This window comes from Melanostigma gelatinosum, assembly GCF_949748355.1.
Source record: "Melanostigma gelatinosum genome assembly, chromosome: 15".
In the NCBI taxonomy this organism is placed as follows: domain Eukaryota; kingdom Metazoa; phylum Chordata; class Actinopteri; order Perciformes; family Zoarcidae; genus Melanostigma; species Melanostigma gelatinosum.
The window spans coordinates 9347200-9364312 of NC_136648.1; the positions used below are offsets into that span (position 1 = coordinate 9347200).

At 46.3% G+C, this 17113-nt stretch overlaps 1 protein-coding gene across 1 annotated transcript in view; it reads right to left on the reverse strand.

The window, feature by feature from the left end:
- Nucleotides 1–17113, reverse strand: part of ankrd12 (ankyrin repeat domain 12) — a 31046-nt gene that overhangs the window by 2905 nt on the left and 11028 nt on the right. Inside the window, exons 2-8 of the mRNA XM_079284655.1 lie at nucleotides 12832–12945; nucleotides 9738–9888; nucleotides 8085–8228; nucleotides 7468–7671; nucleotides 7091–7233; nucleotides 6504–6651; nucleotides 1916–6396 (exon numbers count right to left, since the gene is read on the reverse strand). Coding sequence (XP_079140781.1) covers nucleotides 1916–6396; nucleotides 6504–6651; nucleotides 7091–7233; nucleotides 7468–7671; nucleotides 8085–8228; nucleotides 9738–9888; nucleotides 12832–12891 — 5331 coding nt within the window. The 5' untranslated portion in view covers nucleotides 12892–12945. The remainder of the gene's footprint in view (nucleotides 1–1915; nucleotides 6397–6503; nucleotides 6652–7090; nucleotides 7234–7467; nucleotides 7672–8084; nucleotides 8229–9737; nucleotides 9889–12831; nucleotides 12946–17113) is intronic.

Sequence of the window (17113 nt, forward strand, 5' to 3'; positions counted from 1 at the left end):
AAAATACATATAGAATCCTTCAAGTTCTGGTCCGTTTTGTGTTCAGTCCAGGTTTTTACAATGAAACAAAGAAATTCTTTGTGTTTATTTTTGTTAAAAGAGCTTATGATGAGGTAGGAACAATCTAAATCAGGGGTGTCCAAACTACGGCCCGCGGGCCAAGTACGGCCCGCGGTCCATTTTTAATTGGACCGCAGCAACTTCTAAAAATATAATGTAATATGGCCCACACTTGAAACTTGCGCTTGACTGTATTGTACTTCTTAGTTTCACCACTAGGTGGAGATACTGTGTTGAACAAGGCAGCTTCTCCACAAAATAAGAGCAATCAAAGAAACGTTTAGCCCCGGATGATGACACGTCCTACACTGGTGCCGAGCGAGAACAGACAAGCTGTGTGGAGTTATAACAGATAGGGCTCCAGCTATGAAAGGCTCCAGCTATGAAAGGCGAGGCTGTTAAAATGCAGCGTATCACCCACCAAGAAGCCCTCTGTGCTAACACAGTCCAGCCCGGCGATGTGATGAACACGGTTGTGAAAACTGTCAACATAATTCGAGCACGAGGGCACTCTACGCAACTTCAATGTTGCGCACTTCCCCACGCAGTCCGAAGTCAAATGTGCTTTTCCAAAGGCCAACCTTTCTGCTAAAAGGGGGAAATACGTGTCCGTGATAACGTCTCTCATGACAGAACTCAGTCAGTGCTTAGTGGCGGCTGGTCAATAGAGGGCGATAGGGCGCCGCCCCACCTTGAGCCACAACAAATAAAATGAATAATAATAACAATAATAAACGATACAAATTGTCAATATTTGTGTTTTTGAAATATGGAATCACCCAGTAATATGTGTAAAATATGATATCTGCGGTAAATATATGCTTTTCCTGCATGTCCTCTCTGCGTGTGCACGTCTCAGCAGCGCTGGAGAAACTGCCCAAAAGAGCAGTGACGCAGTTTAGCCAATTGCTGATTAAAGATATAAATCTGTGACATACAATTTAGCCAATCAGCGCCCTCAAATAGATTCAGCTTGGGGCAGAATCGATTCGGGGAGTTGACGATCATTTGGGGTTCTGCCCCAAGCTGCGCGTTCCCGTCCGGACGAGTCTCTACAGGCGGGCGCGAGCTCCAGCGCGAGCACTACTCCTCCAAGACCCGTTTGAGAGGAGAACTTTGAGGAGAAACTGCAGTGCTGATATCAGATCAGCCTGACCTCACAATCAGACAGCAGACTAGCAGGAAAGGGAAGCAGCACATGAAGCTACGAGCTGTAAATAAGATGTCCTGACGTGTTTGTCAAAGTGTTATTTTCTGCTTTTTTTCATGTTGGAATAAATGTTAAATATTTAACTGCAAAGTAGCAATACGTGTTTGATACCTTCATTTATTTAGCATTAAATCATACTGGGATGTTTGCTGAAATTGATTGGATGTGGCACAGCCCTACCTAGAACATGTTCCACCAGCTGCCATGGCTTTCAATATGTTTCTCTCATTGAGAGAGACATCGAGCTGTTCTCAACTCCCTTCTATTTGAATAATGAGTCTGTTCGGCTCAACATACGTGAGCAAACATCTCTGTTAAATCTGAACAAAAGCACATTGAGAACCAAATTTGATTGATTTTGCTCACTTTAACACACTAGGGGTGAGGCGATCGGACCTGAGTGGCCCAGCCCTTGGTATATTTTTCTGTATGTGGCCCTCAGTGAAAAAAGTTTGGACACCCCTGATCTAAATAGACAGATCTTGTGCGGTAACATTACGAAGGGGAAAGTTACTGACCACATCTCACTTTTGACCGGGGCTAAAATACACCGAATAGGACGGGAAAACAATACTCTATAATAAAAATAGCTGTTAGTTGGGCCCAATCTGACCAAGATGTGAAAAGGAAGGAAGAGGAACTCACTGTTGGTATGCAGATCTTGCTGAGCGGGTTTCCATCTAAGAGGTAGGATCCGTTGAATGTCACATATTCATCATAATACTGCGGTGGCTGTGGGATGACGCTGCACAAGACTTTGCGCTTCTCCTCGATCTTCTTCCGGATGTGCAGGAACTCGTAGTACGGGTTGGCCCTCTCCGTCTGGTAGGGCTGAATCTCCTCCAGCTTTACGGAGTCCACGATGGCAGCCAGAGACTGCTGGCCTCGCTCCTTGTCCTGCTGAGTCGCGGAGTACGGCTGGGAGCCCGACGCTCTCGGCATCTTCCTCTTGCGCGGGTGGGAAACGTGGACGTCCGCATCCTCGTCTGCAGAGCGACCCTTGACCCGAGCCCCGGAAGAATCTGAATCCCGGTCTCCAGATTGTGGAGAGCAGCTCCCTGAGGCGCTGCAGGTGCTGCTGCTGCTGCTACTGCTGCTACCGCTGCTACCACTGCTGCTGCTGCTACTGCTGCTGCTGCTGCTGTCTGTCTGAATTGCCGATTGGACGGTGCTCTGACTTTGCTCTTCTCCAGCTAAAGACGACTCTGGTTGCTCGTCGGCAGGCGTCACCTCCATCGGCTCCGAGCTGGCGTCTGCTGTAGATTCAGAAGAGCCCTCTGTGGCCGTGCTGTACTCAGCCGACGGACACTCCATTATAACAGAAACAGCAGCGCTGCTATCCATCTCCGAGCTCTGTGGGACGTCGGTCATCTCTTCGGCCTTGTGTTCGGGGCTCGTACTATCGCATGACATCGGAGGTGTACCATCCTTTTTCTCCGTCTCCGCATCGAGACACGGAGCAGCGTCACCGGGAAGTCTTGAGCTGTTGCAGTCTGGGTAATTTACATCCGTATCCTCTTGGAAACATTTGGACTCTGCGATCGTTTGGCTGAAGCCGGGCAAAGTCTCCCCCGCTGCGGAGCTGGGAATGTGCGAACTGGTGGAGGGCACAGGACTTGCCCCGCCCTCGGTTCTGAAGCTCTCCGTTTCCATACTCTCGTCGTCTGCCCCATCAGAACTCTCGAGAGGTTCATCTTTAAGGTCGGAAACATGTGTGGTACCCGATTCCGTTTGCTGCACGCTCTCCACACCACAGACGGTGGGCGGTTCCCTCTGCTGGAGGGTTTTTGCGTTCGTGAGCTCCGACGGCTCTGCAGACAGACGAGCTGTAGGCGTCGATGGTCGATCCGACTCCGTGTTACTACACTCTGCCTGGGAATTCTCTGTCGGACACTGGATGTCCTGCTCGACAGGAGGGTCAGAGGAGGGAAGAGTTTTCTGTTCCGTTGACTCCGTTTGAGAGATGCTGCACTCTGGAAGTGTCAGGCTGTTACTCGGAGGATCTTTGTTTGACATTTGTGCTGTTAAAAGTACAGGAGGGCTGCCTTCTCTCTCTATGGCTGGATCAGAAACTGAATTCATACATTGTTGTTGACTGTTGAGGCTCTCTTCTGAGTCTGCCGAGGCCTCTCTTGTTGCCAGCTCTTCGGCAGGCTGGCTGGGCTTCGGCTGGTTTTCAACAGCTTTACCTTCAGCCGATGAGTTGGCATCCTCGTCCAGAATAGCCCTGAGGTACGGAGATTCATGTCGGCTGGGCAGCGGCGTCCGATTACTCTGCGGCACATCTGGAAGACTGTTGCAATCTTTATCGTGGACCGACGGCGATCTGGTGGCTTGAATGACGAGGGAAGACTGGAGAAACGCAGGCTGAGAGTCTGAGGTTTCCAGGTTCATGTCGGAGTCGTATTCGACGTGTCTGGGGGTTAATGTCGTCGCCTGGCACGAATCCTCCGAGCTGGCGACAGAAACCAAGGACACCGACCTGGACATGAAGCCGCCGCGCTCACTCTCTGGTCGGGGTGATCTGGTCAGACAGTTTTCCACGGCCGACATGACCTTTGCGCTGATAGAAGGCAGACTCTTCCCATCGAGCGACATCGTTCTGGGGCTGGCACCGTCCTTCAGGGATTTATCCCGGCTTTGGACATCAGAGGCTTCAGAGCTTTTTGAGCGCATGAGCTCCTTACTCAGGCACGGTTCGGTCTTTGTTCGGTCTTTAGGCTTGGACTTCCCTGGATCTGCCAGAGGCCGCTGTTTCAGCCTTTCCCGCTCTTTTTGTTTGATTTTCTCCAGGTGTTTGCGATGCCACTGCTCGATCTCCTGGTCCTTCAGGCTGAGCATGCGCTCAAAGCTGGTCTGCATCAAGTCATCGTTCACAAGCCTTTTCTCTTTGGGCTTGGCGTCTCGTGTTGCTGGCGAGGCTTTTGATTTGGCCTTGTCTGCATCCGCCTCGTTGGCTTTGGGCTTGCTGACTTTGGCCTGCTGGGAGCGGTCTTTGTGCCGCTCCTTGTCCTTGTGTTTATCAGAGTCTCTGTCCCGGTCTCTGCGGTCGCGGTCCTTCTCTGTTCTCCCAACTTCCTCCTTGGATTTTGCAGATAAGGACTTGCCGCTCTCGGACAGATAGCTCTTCTTCTCTTCCAACAGTAACTTCAGATTGGAGCTTGAGGAAAGAGTCCCATCTTTTATTTTGTCTCTCTTTCTCCGGTCAGTGTCCTTTTCTTTTGAACGATCAGATTTACCGTGATCCGCGGTCTTCTCGAGAGGTTTTCCTTTCCTATCGGAGTTGGTGCGTTCCTTTTCTCTGTGATCCCCGACGCTATATTCTCTGTCCTGCCTCTCCCTATCAGACCGCTTGTCGAACTTTTCTTTATTTTTCCTGCTGTCCTCATGCTTTTTGGTTGTGGATAAAGATTTCAGTTTCTCATTCTCTTTGTAGTTTTTATCTCCAGGCGAGTGGGAAGAAATTGTTCCCGTTCTTTCTTTTTCCTTCCAACGATCCACAGAGTTCTGCACTTCAGCTTTGTCAGCGTGCTCCGTTTTAACCTTTTTTTCCTTGTCAGGGTGCCTTTTCTCCATTTTCTCTGAATCCTTCTCTTTTCCTGGGAGCCTCTTGTCAGTTTTATCGCGTGAGGCTTTTTCAGAGAGCTCCAGCTGTTCTTGATCAGCTGTGATCCCACTTATGGGTTTCTCTTCCGTCTCCTCTTTCATGCTGTTGCTCTGCAGCGAATCGTCAGGAATCCGCCCTGAGCCGAGGCCGTCCGCTCTCTCGTCACGCTCACTCGGCTTTGAATCTTTCACCTTCTCAACAGCAGCCTCCTTCCGCTCTTTTTTCACCGCCTTGTCTTTTTCCCGCTCCTCTCTCGGCCTCTTCTCCTTGCCGCTCGGGTGTTTCTCCTTCGTGTTTCTCTCATCTTTGACAGGAGATGACTCAGAGGTCTTCTGAAGCAAACTATTGTCTTCACCTTCCTTCTTCACTGGCACGTGTTCATCCGTCTCATCGCTTTTGAAAAAATTCTCTTTCCAGAACTCTCGGTCAAACTCCAAATTCCTGTGGCCTTCTTTCCTGGCCTCCTTCTGCCGGTGGCGGCTGCGTTCTGCCTCGTATTCCCTCCTGTGTTTGTCTTTCTCCTTATGTTTGAGCTTATGCTTCTTCACCACTTTGCCGTCTAAGTCGGTCTTCCGTAAGGCACCTTCAGAGCTGTCTACACTGTTTCCTACGCTACCGTCTTTGTCGGGACTCAAATGGCCGTCGTCCCCGTCTCCGCTGGAGTCTTTCTGCTGATGCTTGCTCTTTTCCTTGTGCTTACACCCCTTGGTGCTGGAGCCCTCAGTGCAGTAGTCTGCCTCTGCGTAGTGGTTGTATTTGACGGCGTCCACCGGACATGAGCCGTCACTGATAGAAATGCACATCTTAGTATTTTCCTGTTTGAGTGGCGTTTGTTTGTCCGTCAGGCTGTGGTTCAGTTTTGGAGATTTTATGGACGACAAATGGAAGAGGTGGACGGATGAGTCATCTTTAGGACTGAAAGACATCTTGAACGAGTCTTCCTCCCGTCCCTTTTCCGTGCTCTCGGACACGGTTGCGAGAGAGAGGACCAACGTTTTGCTGTTCTCTTTCCCGTCCTCTTGGTTTTCCTTGTTCTTATTCTGGCTTTTGCTCTTCTTCTTGACTTTGCCCTTGTCTTTTTGCTCCGCATTCTCCTTTTTAGGCCTCGTGTCTGCCTTGAGGCTCCCTGAGCTCTGAGAGCAGGTGGGGGAACTCCTTTTCTCTGGAAGGCTCTCCATTTCGTCGCTGGAGGTATCCGAGCTGCAGTGGACACGAGACGCCTTCTGCTTTTTGGACTTTGAGGCGGAATCCCCTTTTCCAGCCTGCTTTCCTGCCACATGATTTCTATCTTTTTCCTCCTTCTCACGCTGCCGGAGTTCCCTCCGGAGAATGTGTCTGTCGTTCAGGGCTTTACTGACATCCTCCTCCTCTTCCTCGTCCTTGAACTCGTACTCGTCCAGCCCCGGAACGGACGATGACGCTTTCGTGGCCGGTTTGCCTTCAGAGTCCTTTTCAGTATCGGAGTCTTCCAAGTTGTCATCTACACTGGATGGATTGATGGACAGCGGGTCTTCAGACTCTGCAGAGAAGAGAAGATCAACTTTAAAACAATACAAATGAAAGTCAATCAAGAACAAGTGACTTCAAACGGAAGGTCAGCTAAACTCTAGAGCGTTCTCTGCCTACCTGAAGAGGGGTCATCTTGGTCCGACAGTGGCACCTCTCCCTTTAATAGCTGCTCCAGCTCCTGAGAGTCCGACACATCCACGGGCCGCTCCCCGCGCTTGTTGGCCTGGAAGGCGTTACCGCCGTGGCGTAGCAGCAGTTTCACAATCTGTACAAAACACAACAGTAATGGAGATTGAGACGGTTGTAGACAAAACATACGAAACCGAGACGGTTGGAAGAAAAAAAGAGCGAAAAACAAGAAATGTTAAAGACTTAAAACTTGTGAAAACTGATTCTGAATACAGTGTGATCCTCATTGTTTCTAAACATTATTTAAGATCATTAATTGGCACTTTATAAGTATATATAAGTACTATGGCAGGAAAACACACTGGATGTTTGAATTAGACAACAGCTCAAGATATTAATTATTTCCAAGCATTAACTGTTTTGACTAACAGTCTACATATCTGTTAAAAATATATGGGCACATTATATCCATGTCCAGTCTGTAAGAAAAGGCCGTCATCAGAATATTTAAATGTTTAATTTCGGCTTCAGTTCTACGTTCCTGCGGCAGGACAAACTTCCCGTGAAGCTCTTACATCTTTATGGCCGCTGCTGGAGGCATCGTGGAGCGGCGTGTCGTCATCCAGGCCCTGCGTGTTCACTTCTGCACCAGCTGCTATTAAGACCTTGGCCACGTCGTAGTAACCGAGGTTACAGGCTTCATGAAGAGGAGTCCAACCTGGTGAGGACAGGAAAAAAAAAAGCAACAATCGATCAAAATGAAGAATTCAAACGACACAGAAAATGTGCAGAATGTATTAAGAGGCACACTGATTCGTTTTTATTATCCCATTAGAGACGTCACCTTTGAATAGGCAGCTGTTAATTAAGCCGCTGTCAGCTTCATGCCATTAGAAGCTACCGTACAGACACGATGAAAGCTGGTGAACCGTCACCTCACGGGGCATCGTACCTGCAAAGTCTTTGACGTTGACGTCAGCTCCCAGGCTAATGAGCTCTTTAACTTGCTTGGCGTCTCCCCTGATGGCGGCCATGTGAAGGGGAGTCTCCCCTCTCTCGTTCCTCTTGTTGACCTTGTCCTTCTGTCGAGACGAGGCGCTGCTGGGGACTTTCTTCTGCACAGGGGTCGTTTGCGAGGGGTGATTGGGAGTAGAGTCTGCAGGCCAGAGAGAGTTCAGAGAGAGAAAAGTACTTAATTGATGCATGGAGCAAAAGCCTGGCACAGGTTGAAATAACTGCCTGAATTCAGCTAGGCTAGCTCTAACCAAAAGATAAAACAAATAGTTCCTCTCAGTGGAAAACTGCACTTTAAACTGCAACTCATTCTTCATTTGTGAATTTTGTGTCGAGTTTAATGTTTAAATCATTCAATAAAAGAATGTTGGCAAATGATACAGAACAGCTTTCTTTCCAGTTGAGCAGCTACGTTAAACACCTATTCCCAACCAAGCAACATTGAAATATTAGAAAGCATGTTTGTGAAAATGCTCAGAGGCATGACTCATCCAACAGGAACTACACGGAGGCATCTTGAGATGGTGGTTGAGGTGAGCGGGCGGGCGCACTAACCTGGACTGTTGGCAGTCATCTGCATCAGGAGAGCCATCTGTTTGCGCTCCGACAGAGGATACCCAAACAAAAGGTTGGGAGCCTGGGACTTCTTGCCCCCAGACTCCTTTTTCACCTTCTTCTTCTTCTCTGGTCCATCTTTATCTGCAACACAACCAACAAAGATGTTAGGGAACCGTCCAAAAAACAGAACGAAAAAAAACCATCCAGCAGCAATTTCATCGTCGCAGTGACACCGTTTTCCTCTTTTCCTTGCATCTGTTGAGAATGCAGAGAAACAGATGACAAGCATGGAGGTTTGAAAACGAAGACGGCATTCTCTTAAGTCAGCCAAGTGCCCGCCTGCCCCCCCCACCCCCGTCTCCGTCGGTCGTTACTAAACACAGACATGCATGAGCTGTAACGGGGGGCGAATGCAGGGCGACAACACACACACGTGCATGTGTGTGTTGTTTACAGCAGCATAGTGGCGCTAAGTGGGTGACTTGTGGAGGGCACGAGGGCTGAGGATCGGGCTGCAGCGTTTACCTGCGTATATCCTGCAGGGAGGCACTAATCTCTCTCCCCAGGTCTCACTCGACTGGCCTGGGTCTGAGTCATCTACAGTGCAAAGCAGAGAGGATTGTGAGGGGAGAGGAGGGAGGGGAGAGCAAGGGGGAGGTGGAAGGGTGGGAAAGTACTGCATTAACGCTCTCTCTCTCTCTCTCTCTCTCACCCTCCTCCTCTCACATGTTCTCAAATACAGACAGGCACAAAGACTCCACGCACAGATTATGAGTCATGGCAACACAGCAGAGACGATCCGACGTGGTCAGTGGATTCATTACTTCCCCTTTTCCTGCTCAACACAGGACCGGAGAGGAACATTCTGCTGGAAGGCCTCCACGCTAGTTTAGCTTTAAACCTGTGCAACATAAACTAAACCTCTGTGATTTCAAAATTGAGGGTTCTCGTCTGGTAGGATGACGCAGGACCACACAATGAAATGCTCTACAGAGGCGATGAAGGCAAATTCAGAGGACCTTAAACTGTCTGTATAACACATTACTGGACCTCATTTGTAATTATGGCTGAATGAGACACCTACTTTTAGTTCTCCGATGTAAACATACAGTTAAATACAGTTCTAAATGACAGAAGCAGAGTAGTGTATTTACACAAGTAAGCGAGGTAAGTGAATCGTGCATTTTTCTGGGGACTATTTTCAGCGGTTGGTTCATTTACATGTGGTGCCCTTGGCATTTACAGCACCAGCATGGTGTACGTGGGATTGAGTCGACATACACCACCCAGTGCAACAGCATGGCTCATTGGTGCGTTTGTTTTGGACAAGAATGGAGGTTCATTGCACAGAGGAATAAAGATATACAAGGCTTTTTACTACACAGACGACGGGACAATGGAAACTTTTTTTCTCAGGTCTTATAATACTTGTTTTTTTATATCTTATTGTTCAACAAACCTGGCCACAACTTCATCAACGCAGTCTTTAGATTTTGATCCTGATGCAAAACAAGTAGAAACCTATTGACCTACAGACTCTAAAGAAACCGTTCACCAACAGGCCATCGGGGGGCAGTGTGAGGACATGGCAGCCAGCCAGCAGCGTGGCTGTTGAGAGGAGGAGCAGGGAGGAGCAGCGACAGCTCTTACCGGTGTCTGAGTCTCGCTCCTCGGCCCGGAGCGGACTGGCAGTGAAGGAGAGCTTGCGCTTCATGGAAGACTTGGCTTTCCCTTCTTTCCCCAGCAATTCACTCCGGTCCAGCTTCGGAGTTTTGGTGAAAGGGGACAACTTGTCTTTGCTCTGCCGAGAGGTGAGGAGGAAAAAGAACGTACAAAAATCAGGCCATTTCAAAACACAGCAAAAGGTGTGGCCACATTTGTGACTCGAGTCTGTGTGTGGTGTGTGTAAACAAACCAGTTGTGACAGGAGATAAACAAAGGAGGTCCCATTTAAAAAAGCTTTGTTAACTAGCTTAACAACAAAAGGGTTGAGCTCATTGTGCAGGTAGTCTTTCAGATAGACTAAAGCTTCCTAAAACATGACACGAATATAAGAAAGTGTAGATGATCATATTACAGGCTCGGTGTTGTGTTTCTGCAAGATACTGTTTAGGTCCTGCAGGCAGCAGGTTTGCCTGCATGACTCAGTAAAAAAAATTTTATTCCCAAGGCAGGGTCTCTGCCAAGTGAAGAGAAACAGATCAGGAGTGACAAGGTTGTTTTTTGTTTCCAAATACAAAAGAGAAAGAAGTCTATTCTAATGGTACTAAGCTTGTTGAAGTGTGCCAGTCAAACTCCCATAGTAGTGTTGAATAACAGTAATAGACTTATTACATTAATGGCATCTTCCTTAAGTTTTGCATGTGTATAGAGAGGCTATCTGGATTCTTCAGAAAATACCGAAAGTACGGTTAGAAGAAAAGTAGGAACATACTCCAGTTGCTGATAGCGCCCACTGCATCAGCCCTAAACATTACACCAATCATATATCTGTATTATCACAATTCTAGTTACCGCGTTCTTGCACTCTGATTTGCAGACAAAGCTTTTTCAGTTCCAGCACTTTGGTGCAGTAAAATACATTTCTGGCAGGAGGAAAAATGTCTGCAGTGTGATGCTTCTTTGATCTCAGTGAAGCAATGTGCCAGCTGTGCAAAGCTGGCACAAGTGTCTGGCAGTGTTGAAAGTAGAGCAGGGTTAAGATGAGACGCACTTCTGCCTTAAAAATTAAAGCAGACATAAATGGTCTCTGTCATTTATGACGAAAGAGAGAAATAAGAAGGTTTTGGTACAGCAAGTTGTGAGATAGGATATTGTGCACTGCACACCTATGCGCGACTATACCAGACCATATACAGAGAATGACGTAGCTCGGAGTTTAGATGCTATGATACATATGAAAAATGACAATTAAAAGTACCGGTACTCAAATGCAAGCCAGGGGTGAAGATGACTTGAGATCCAGATCAGCTTCTAAATGAACCATGTTTTGTCAACTACCGTTTTCAAAGTCAAGAACTCCGAACCTCCAAGGAAGACAAAGTGAAAACATAAAGAAGAATGTGGATCACTCCTCGCCAGTGGTGTACAGTAACGAAGTAGAAATACTTCGTTACTGTACTTAAGTAGTTTTTTGGGGTATCTGTACTTTACTTTACTACTTATATTTCTGTTGACTTTTACTTTTACTTCACTACATTTTGCAAAGAAAACTGATACTTTTACTCCGATACATTTCCCCTGAAACCTTCGTTACTCGCTACAAAATCAAATCTATCTTCAGAAAAAAATGAATCATGAGAGCAGCGTCGGGGACTGTGGTGGAAGACAGACTGCAAGCCAGCAGGTTTGGTGAATCAGTGGTGCTAGCAGCAAGTTAAATCATTGGTTAATCACATTAATGCACAATTACAAACAAGTGCTCTCAAAGCCGCGGTGTTTTGATTCCCAGGATGCCCAGGATGCTACATGCTATAAGCTAGCGGGCGACTACATGAGTAGAATTCCACTCTACAATGACTGATTTCATGATGGAAGCAGAAATGGAGGCACCTGCTACTCCCGCAACAAACGACGGTGGTGACGAAGACCAACACCAGTGGATCGCTAGCGAGTTAGTGAGCTGAGGAAGTGTTGACAGTTGTGCAGCACTAGTTGGCTAACGTTAGCTGTAGCTATATACACGGATTGACAGGAGCCGCGAGAGCGCAGCATTCGGGGAATCCTTCGCAGCTGTGTGCAAGCTGTCTGTGACGCTGAACACACCTCTACCTGCCTCAGCGGCCTGTGAAAGGTATTTAGCATCGCAGGACTAGTCTTCAGCCCAAGAAGAGCGAGACTGAATTCTCACCATTTTGAAAACTAACTTCTTCTGAAGATGAACAGGACATGTTTCAGTTTCAAGTAATGACTGGGTTGTTACTTTCGGTGCTGCTTTAGTGTTGATCATGTTTTGATATTTGAGTCATGTTGTGGATGATCAGATGGAGTTATGATGGGAGCAGTCGCCCAATTGCAGATTCAGCTTGAGCAAAACCTGTGTGTTCAAATCAGGCCCATAGGAGTTTACAAGGCAGGCGTCCTTTCTCTAAACACTGACCTGATGCATCAAGTGGATATTTTTTGCTGAACATAATATTATGCATTGGCCCTCTACATCCTCTAGTCTAATGAGCAGACTTATAAACGCACTGTTACAACTCCTTCATAGTGTCATATTGCTTTTCGGAGAATTATGATGATAAGTTCATAGTAGATGCAAAAGTATACTTATGTACAATATATTGTGTTGAACATTGTTGCTCCTGAATGGATCACAGCCAACCCAATTATGTTCAACACAGCTCCTTGTCCTTGGTCATGGTGCCACAGCACTTAAAAGAATAAACTTCATAATTCTCAAAATTCTGACCTTTTGCTTTTTTATTAACAGCATTTACTTGTACTTTTACTTCCAATGAACAGGTTATGATGTTCATTTAATGTTCAGGTTATGATGTACATTTAATATCAGAAAATTACTTTTGATACTTAAGTACTTTTGTACTTAAGTACAATAAATATCAGATACTTTAAGACTTTTACTCAAGTAGTATTCTAATAGGTGACTTTTTACTTTTACTGGAGTAGTTTTCCAGTAAGGTATCTTTACTTTTACTCAAGTATGGCTTTTGAGTACTTTATACACCACTGCTCCTCGCTCAAGTGTTGCTCTTAGCGCCTTTCTGTGTCTGTGCTCACATACCTTCTTCCCCGCCTGTTTATCCACCATGGCTCCATCTCTGTCGCTCCCAGGTTTGGCCATGGTGCGGCACCTGACTAGCTGCGACAGCTACAGCACAGTAGGATCATCATGCACCTGGACGCAGAAAACAGCAGCAATGAGAAGGATTGTTGGATGTCTGGGTGGACGACCGGCTCGAGTGTTTCTTTGGACTCGGTGTGAACAGGCTGTGGCAAGAACAGGAGGCGTGTTTAAATACAGTTACAATTAGATTCTCCTCAGAGACAAACATCAAGAGCCAAGAAGAGAAGAATCACTTGAACCCAGAGCGGAGAGGAGCAGCACTGCTACAACGTGTAACTCCGCTGCGTTTCAGGATGTGCGTTGAGTGGAACAGTAATCAGGGATTTCTAATGAAATTTCCATTTCACTTCTAAAGTCGGACCCTAAAAAAAAAAAAAAAAAACCCCAGGCAGGAAACAACTAGAGAAGGCAGCATGAATCACAGCTTTAGGGACTCTTAAGCTTCTGAGAGGAGGACGTCCCACCCTGCATGTTGTCACTATGGTCTACTCATCAGTGTAACCGAGCTTCTCTCTGATGTGGTTTGTGTCAGAGTGTAGCAGCACACGCAGCAGAGCCAATGGGGGGGCACTGTGGGTGTCCGGCTGTAACTGGAGAAAGTTCAACTCTCAGTTGAACACGAAGCCGACAATGGCACATGTCAGTTATCTCGTCACATGATGATCCACGTTTTTGAGTCACAACATCCCCTTTCTCGTGTACTTTCAATGAACTTTCCGTCTTTTTCTCTCTCTCTCTTACAGCATCCCTTCTGATGTTACAGAAACATGACAACATATGGATCGTTATCAAAGGACGGTAGGTTCATGTTAACTAAATGAATGTTTTTTCTTTACTCTCTTGATACTTTGCGTCGCGGTAACCCGTCTGCTTTCCGGCTGGCTGTCTGAGGCTGGTGCTATTAATATACATTAAAATCATGATGGGGAAAACCTATGCGCACAGGGAAAGCACCTGTGGTTGTGATGCCGCCCTCGTCGAGTCAATAGATAACGCCAGGTCACACAATGCCCCCGAAGTGAACCTCGGCCAATCCTCAACCAGATCTGCGCCACCAGGACGAGGGCCTCACATGCAAAGCCTCATCCCAAAGGAGCCCTTTGTGATGGAAAAGGCTAAATAATTGGCTACAAGCCAGTAAATAGCTACGTTGTTTGTTTACTATTTTATAGTCGTGTAATACATATAAAAGAAAAGCAAAGTGTGGTGTTAATAATCATTCCTTTACAGTGATCATTGACACACAAGTCACTGTTAAGTTGTGTGAATGAAGGGACAGCCCCGTTTACTCAACATGCATCCTGTCACAACTTTACCACGATCTATAAAAGCACATGCATGATTGTTTTGGTTCTCTTTTTTAAGTATTGCAGTTATTCACAGCGAACAGGAGTTCTACTGGTTGTGACCCACACTCGACATCGTACTGGAGACCTAACTAAAAGATGGGCGAGTACTCTGATAGTACTAGCCAGCTTCGTACTGTTTTTCTCCTTTTAAAAGTTTTATATTGCGTTATTTACTTGAAATGTCATACAATATAACAAACAGCAGTGAGATTTTCAGCTCCCTGGTGATCTTCCTCCAGCCAGAAAGAAAATTGCATTCGGTGCATCTCTAGTTATTTTGTGGGACTATGATAAATATCCAATGAATCATCAAGCTTTTAATATTAAAAATGTATAAATAATACCACTATTAACATGGTTAAATCTTTAGACAGCGGGGCACATGCCACTCTTAAACTATCACGAATAAGAAGACTACACTTCTCAAGAGGAATCCAACGTTTTATTCTTCAAATACCTCTCGGACTTCTGCTGATGCGAGGTAAGAGCACAGTGTCGACGGGTATCGTTTTCCGACCCACCGCTGTAATGCTCAGCCGAAGCCAACGAGAGGTCCATCATTAGTCAGCAGTTAGCCAGTATGCAGCAGCATCGTCATTCAGGCAGCTGAATGGGAGAATGGAGCGGCCCACAGTGAACATGTTGGTGTAAAGAGGAGAGTGTGAGGGGGTATTAAAGCGGTCTGGACAGCCCAGGACCAGAGCAGAAAACAAAACGCTGACAGGACTCCAGTCTGACCCAGAGACAAGGAGGGTGTGACTATAATTACAGAGGGATTTGGGCCCTCGCCAGTGTGGCGTTCTCATTCACTGCCATTTCACGTGCAGCTTAGGGCTGAATAAACCACTGCAGGCTCTGCCGTTAACCCTGGGCTGTTTCAAGTTTAGATCCAACGCTGCCTTGTTGACGACTAGGCTCACAGAGTCTACGGCTGAGATTAGTTTTAAGGGAGTCAATAATTAACCGTTTAACCGACAATAAGAATTTAGACAGAATTTTATCAACGCTCTTCTTTTAATCCCAAGGTTAGGCAAGGCACAGGAACTTTGCTCTCGAGGAGTTATAACAATTATTCACCAAGAAATAGCCGTAAGCCTGAACTGCATTGTTCACAGCTATTAAGTTACTGCTAACTTCATACTTCCCGACACATCCACGGCTGGCCGCCGAGCTTGCAATACTCTGGCAGGAACCCTGACGGAGTATGCCAGGCAGACGCACTGCTGACAACCTTGCAGCTAAACGTGGAGCCTTACAGGGAGAGTGGCTGCATGCGTCCATGACTAGGCGTGCAACATCGTGGCTGTTAACTCTCACAGACGAGCTGGGGACTCGGTGGCCTGTCTTGCTCATGTACTGCAGCTGGCGGTAAATTAGGGATCGAACCTAATAATAGCGGCGCCGTGGTAGAGATGCTGTATGTGGTTATAGTAGCGAACGGTCAATCACAAGGAAGCCACGCCCCACCTTTAGCTGCAATAAACAGATAAAGATTTTTTTAAATTTACATCCCTGATTAGTTTGACGTTGGATCCCGTACAGTTAAAAACAGCGATAGCGACATTTACCTAACCCAATGAAGCAGACCATCAAAATGCAAAGTCACGACTGTGAAAGACTGAGAGATGGAAAACAGATCAGACACACAAGCGATGGCGTGTTGCCTCAGCCGAGGAGCAGAGACGCCGACGGGACGAAACGAAATATAGTAGGGCGGCGACTAATTATTCTTTTTTACTCTCGATACGTCGGTCATAAATGTTCTTAACTGATAAACACGTTATCTGTAAAATGTCAGAAAACTGATGGAAAAAAAGCCGGTTATAGTTTTACAAAGTTTACGGTCAAGTCTTCAAATAACTTCAGAACATCCAGCAGCTAATCCTTCCATTGGAGAACAAACAAATCAATTACCGAAATGAATAAAATAATAATCTGTGTCAATTGAGTTATGGATTAATAGTACACCTTCAACAATTACCGTAGTCAACAGATTTGTCAATTGATTCCTCTTTAAAAAAGATTCAAGCAAAAGTACCACAAATTCCTTTGTTCCAGTTTCTGAGTGTATTTTCTTCTTTTTATGATGCGATAGTTCATTTTATATCTTTGGGGGGTTTTTTTCTGTTGATTGGACAAAAAACAAAAACACCTAAAAAGACACCACATTGAGCTTTTGGAAATGTGATGGGTAATTTTTTGATGTTTTAAAGACCAGACAATTAACAGCATAGTTCAGCAAATGATTATCAGATTGAAATAGGTAATACAGATAATAATTATCAGACGAATCATGGTGGCTCTATAATATACTTTCCTTGGTCCAGATCACTGAAACCAAGTACTAGGCTCTGTTTTCCAAATTACTGTAAGAGTTTAGTGGATGAACAAAACATGGTGGCCGTCAGTTTACTTTTCAGATTATGAGAGTTAAAAATACACCAGTTTCTAAATTATCCTCTTCAAGCCTGGACATGATGAGCACTTGTAATAAAAAAGAAATACAGGTCTGAATTTTTCAAACTCTAAATATCCAGCTTCTCCTGACTGAACCAACTCAGTGAGATCCCAAGTTAAGCGTGCTGGCTGCGCTGCTGGTTCCTCTTGAGAAGCAGATGTCTCTGGATTTATTTATAACCTGGTGTTCCTGCTCTTTAACTCCGCTGGTTCCTGACGAACAACAATAACCACCGTTTCCATGTAGTGCAGGAGCATGTTGGCGCTGACAGCAGAGCGGCTGCTTCAGTGCGTGTCCTTGCGCGAGAGTAGCGGTTAGAGGGTTTAAGGAGTTGGGGCAGTGGTGGTGAAGAGTGTGGTGGTGTAGCTGGGATAGATGAAGAGCACACGCACACACAGTAGAGTAACCTGAT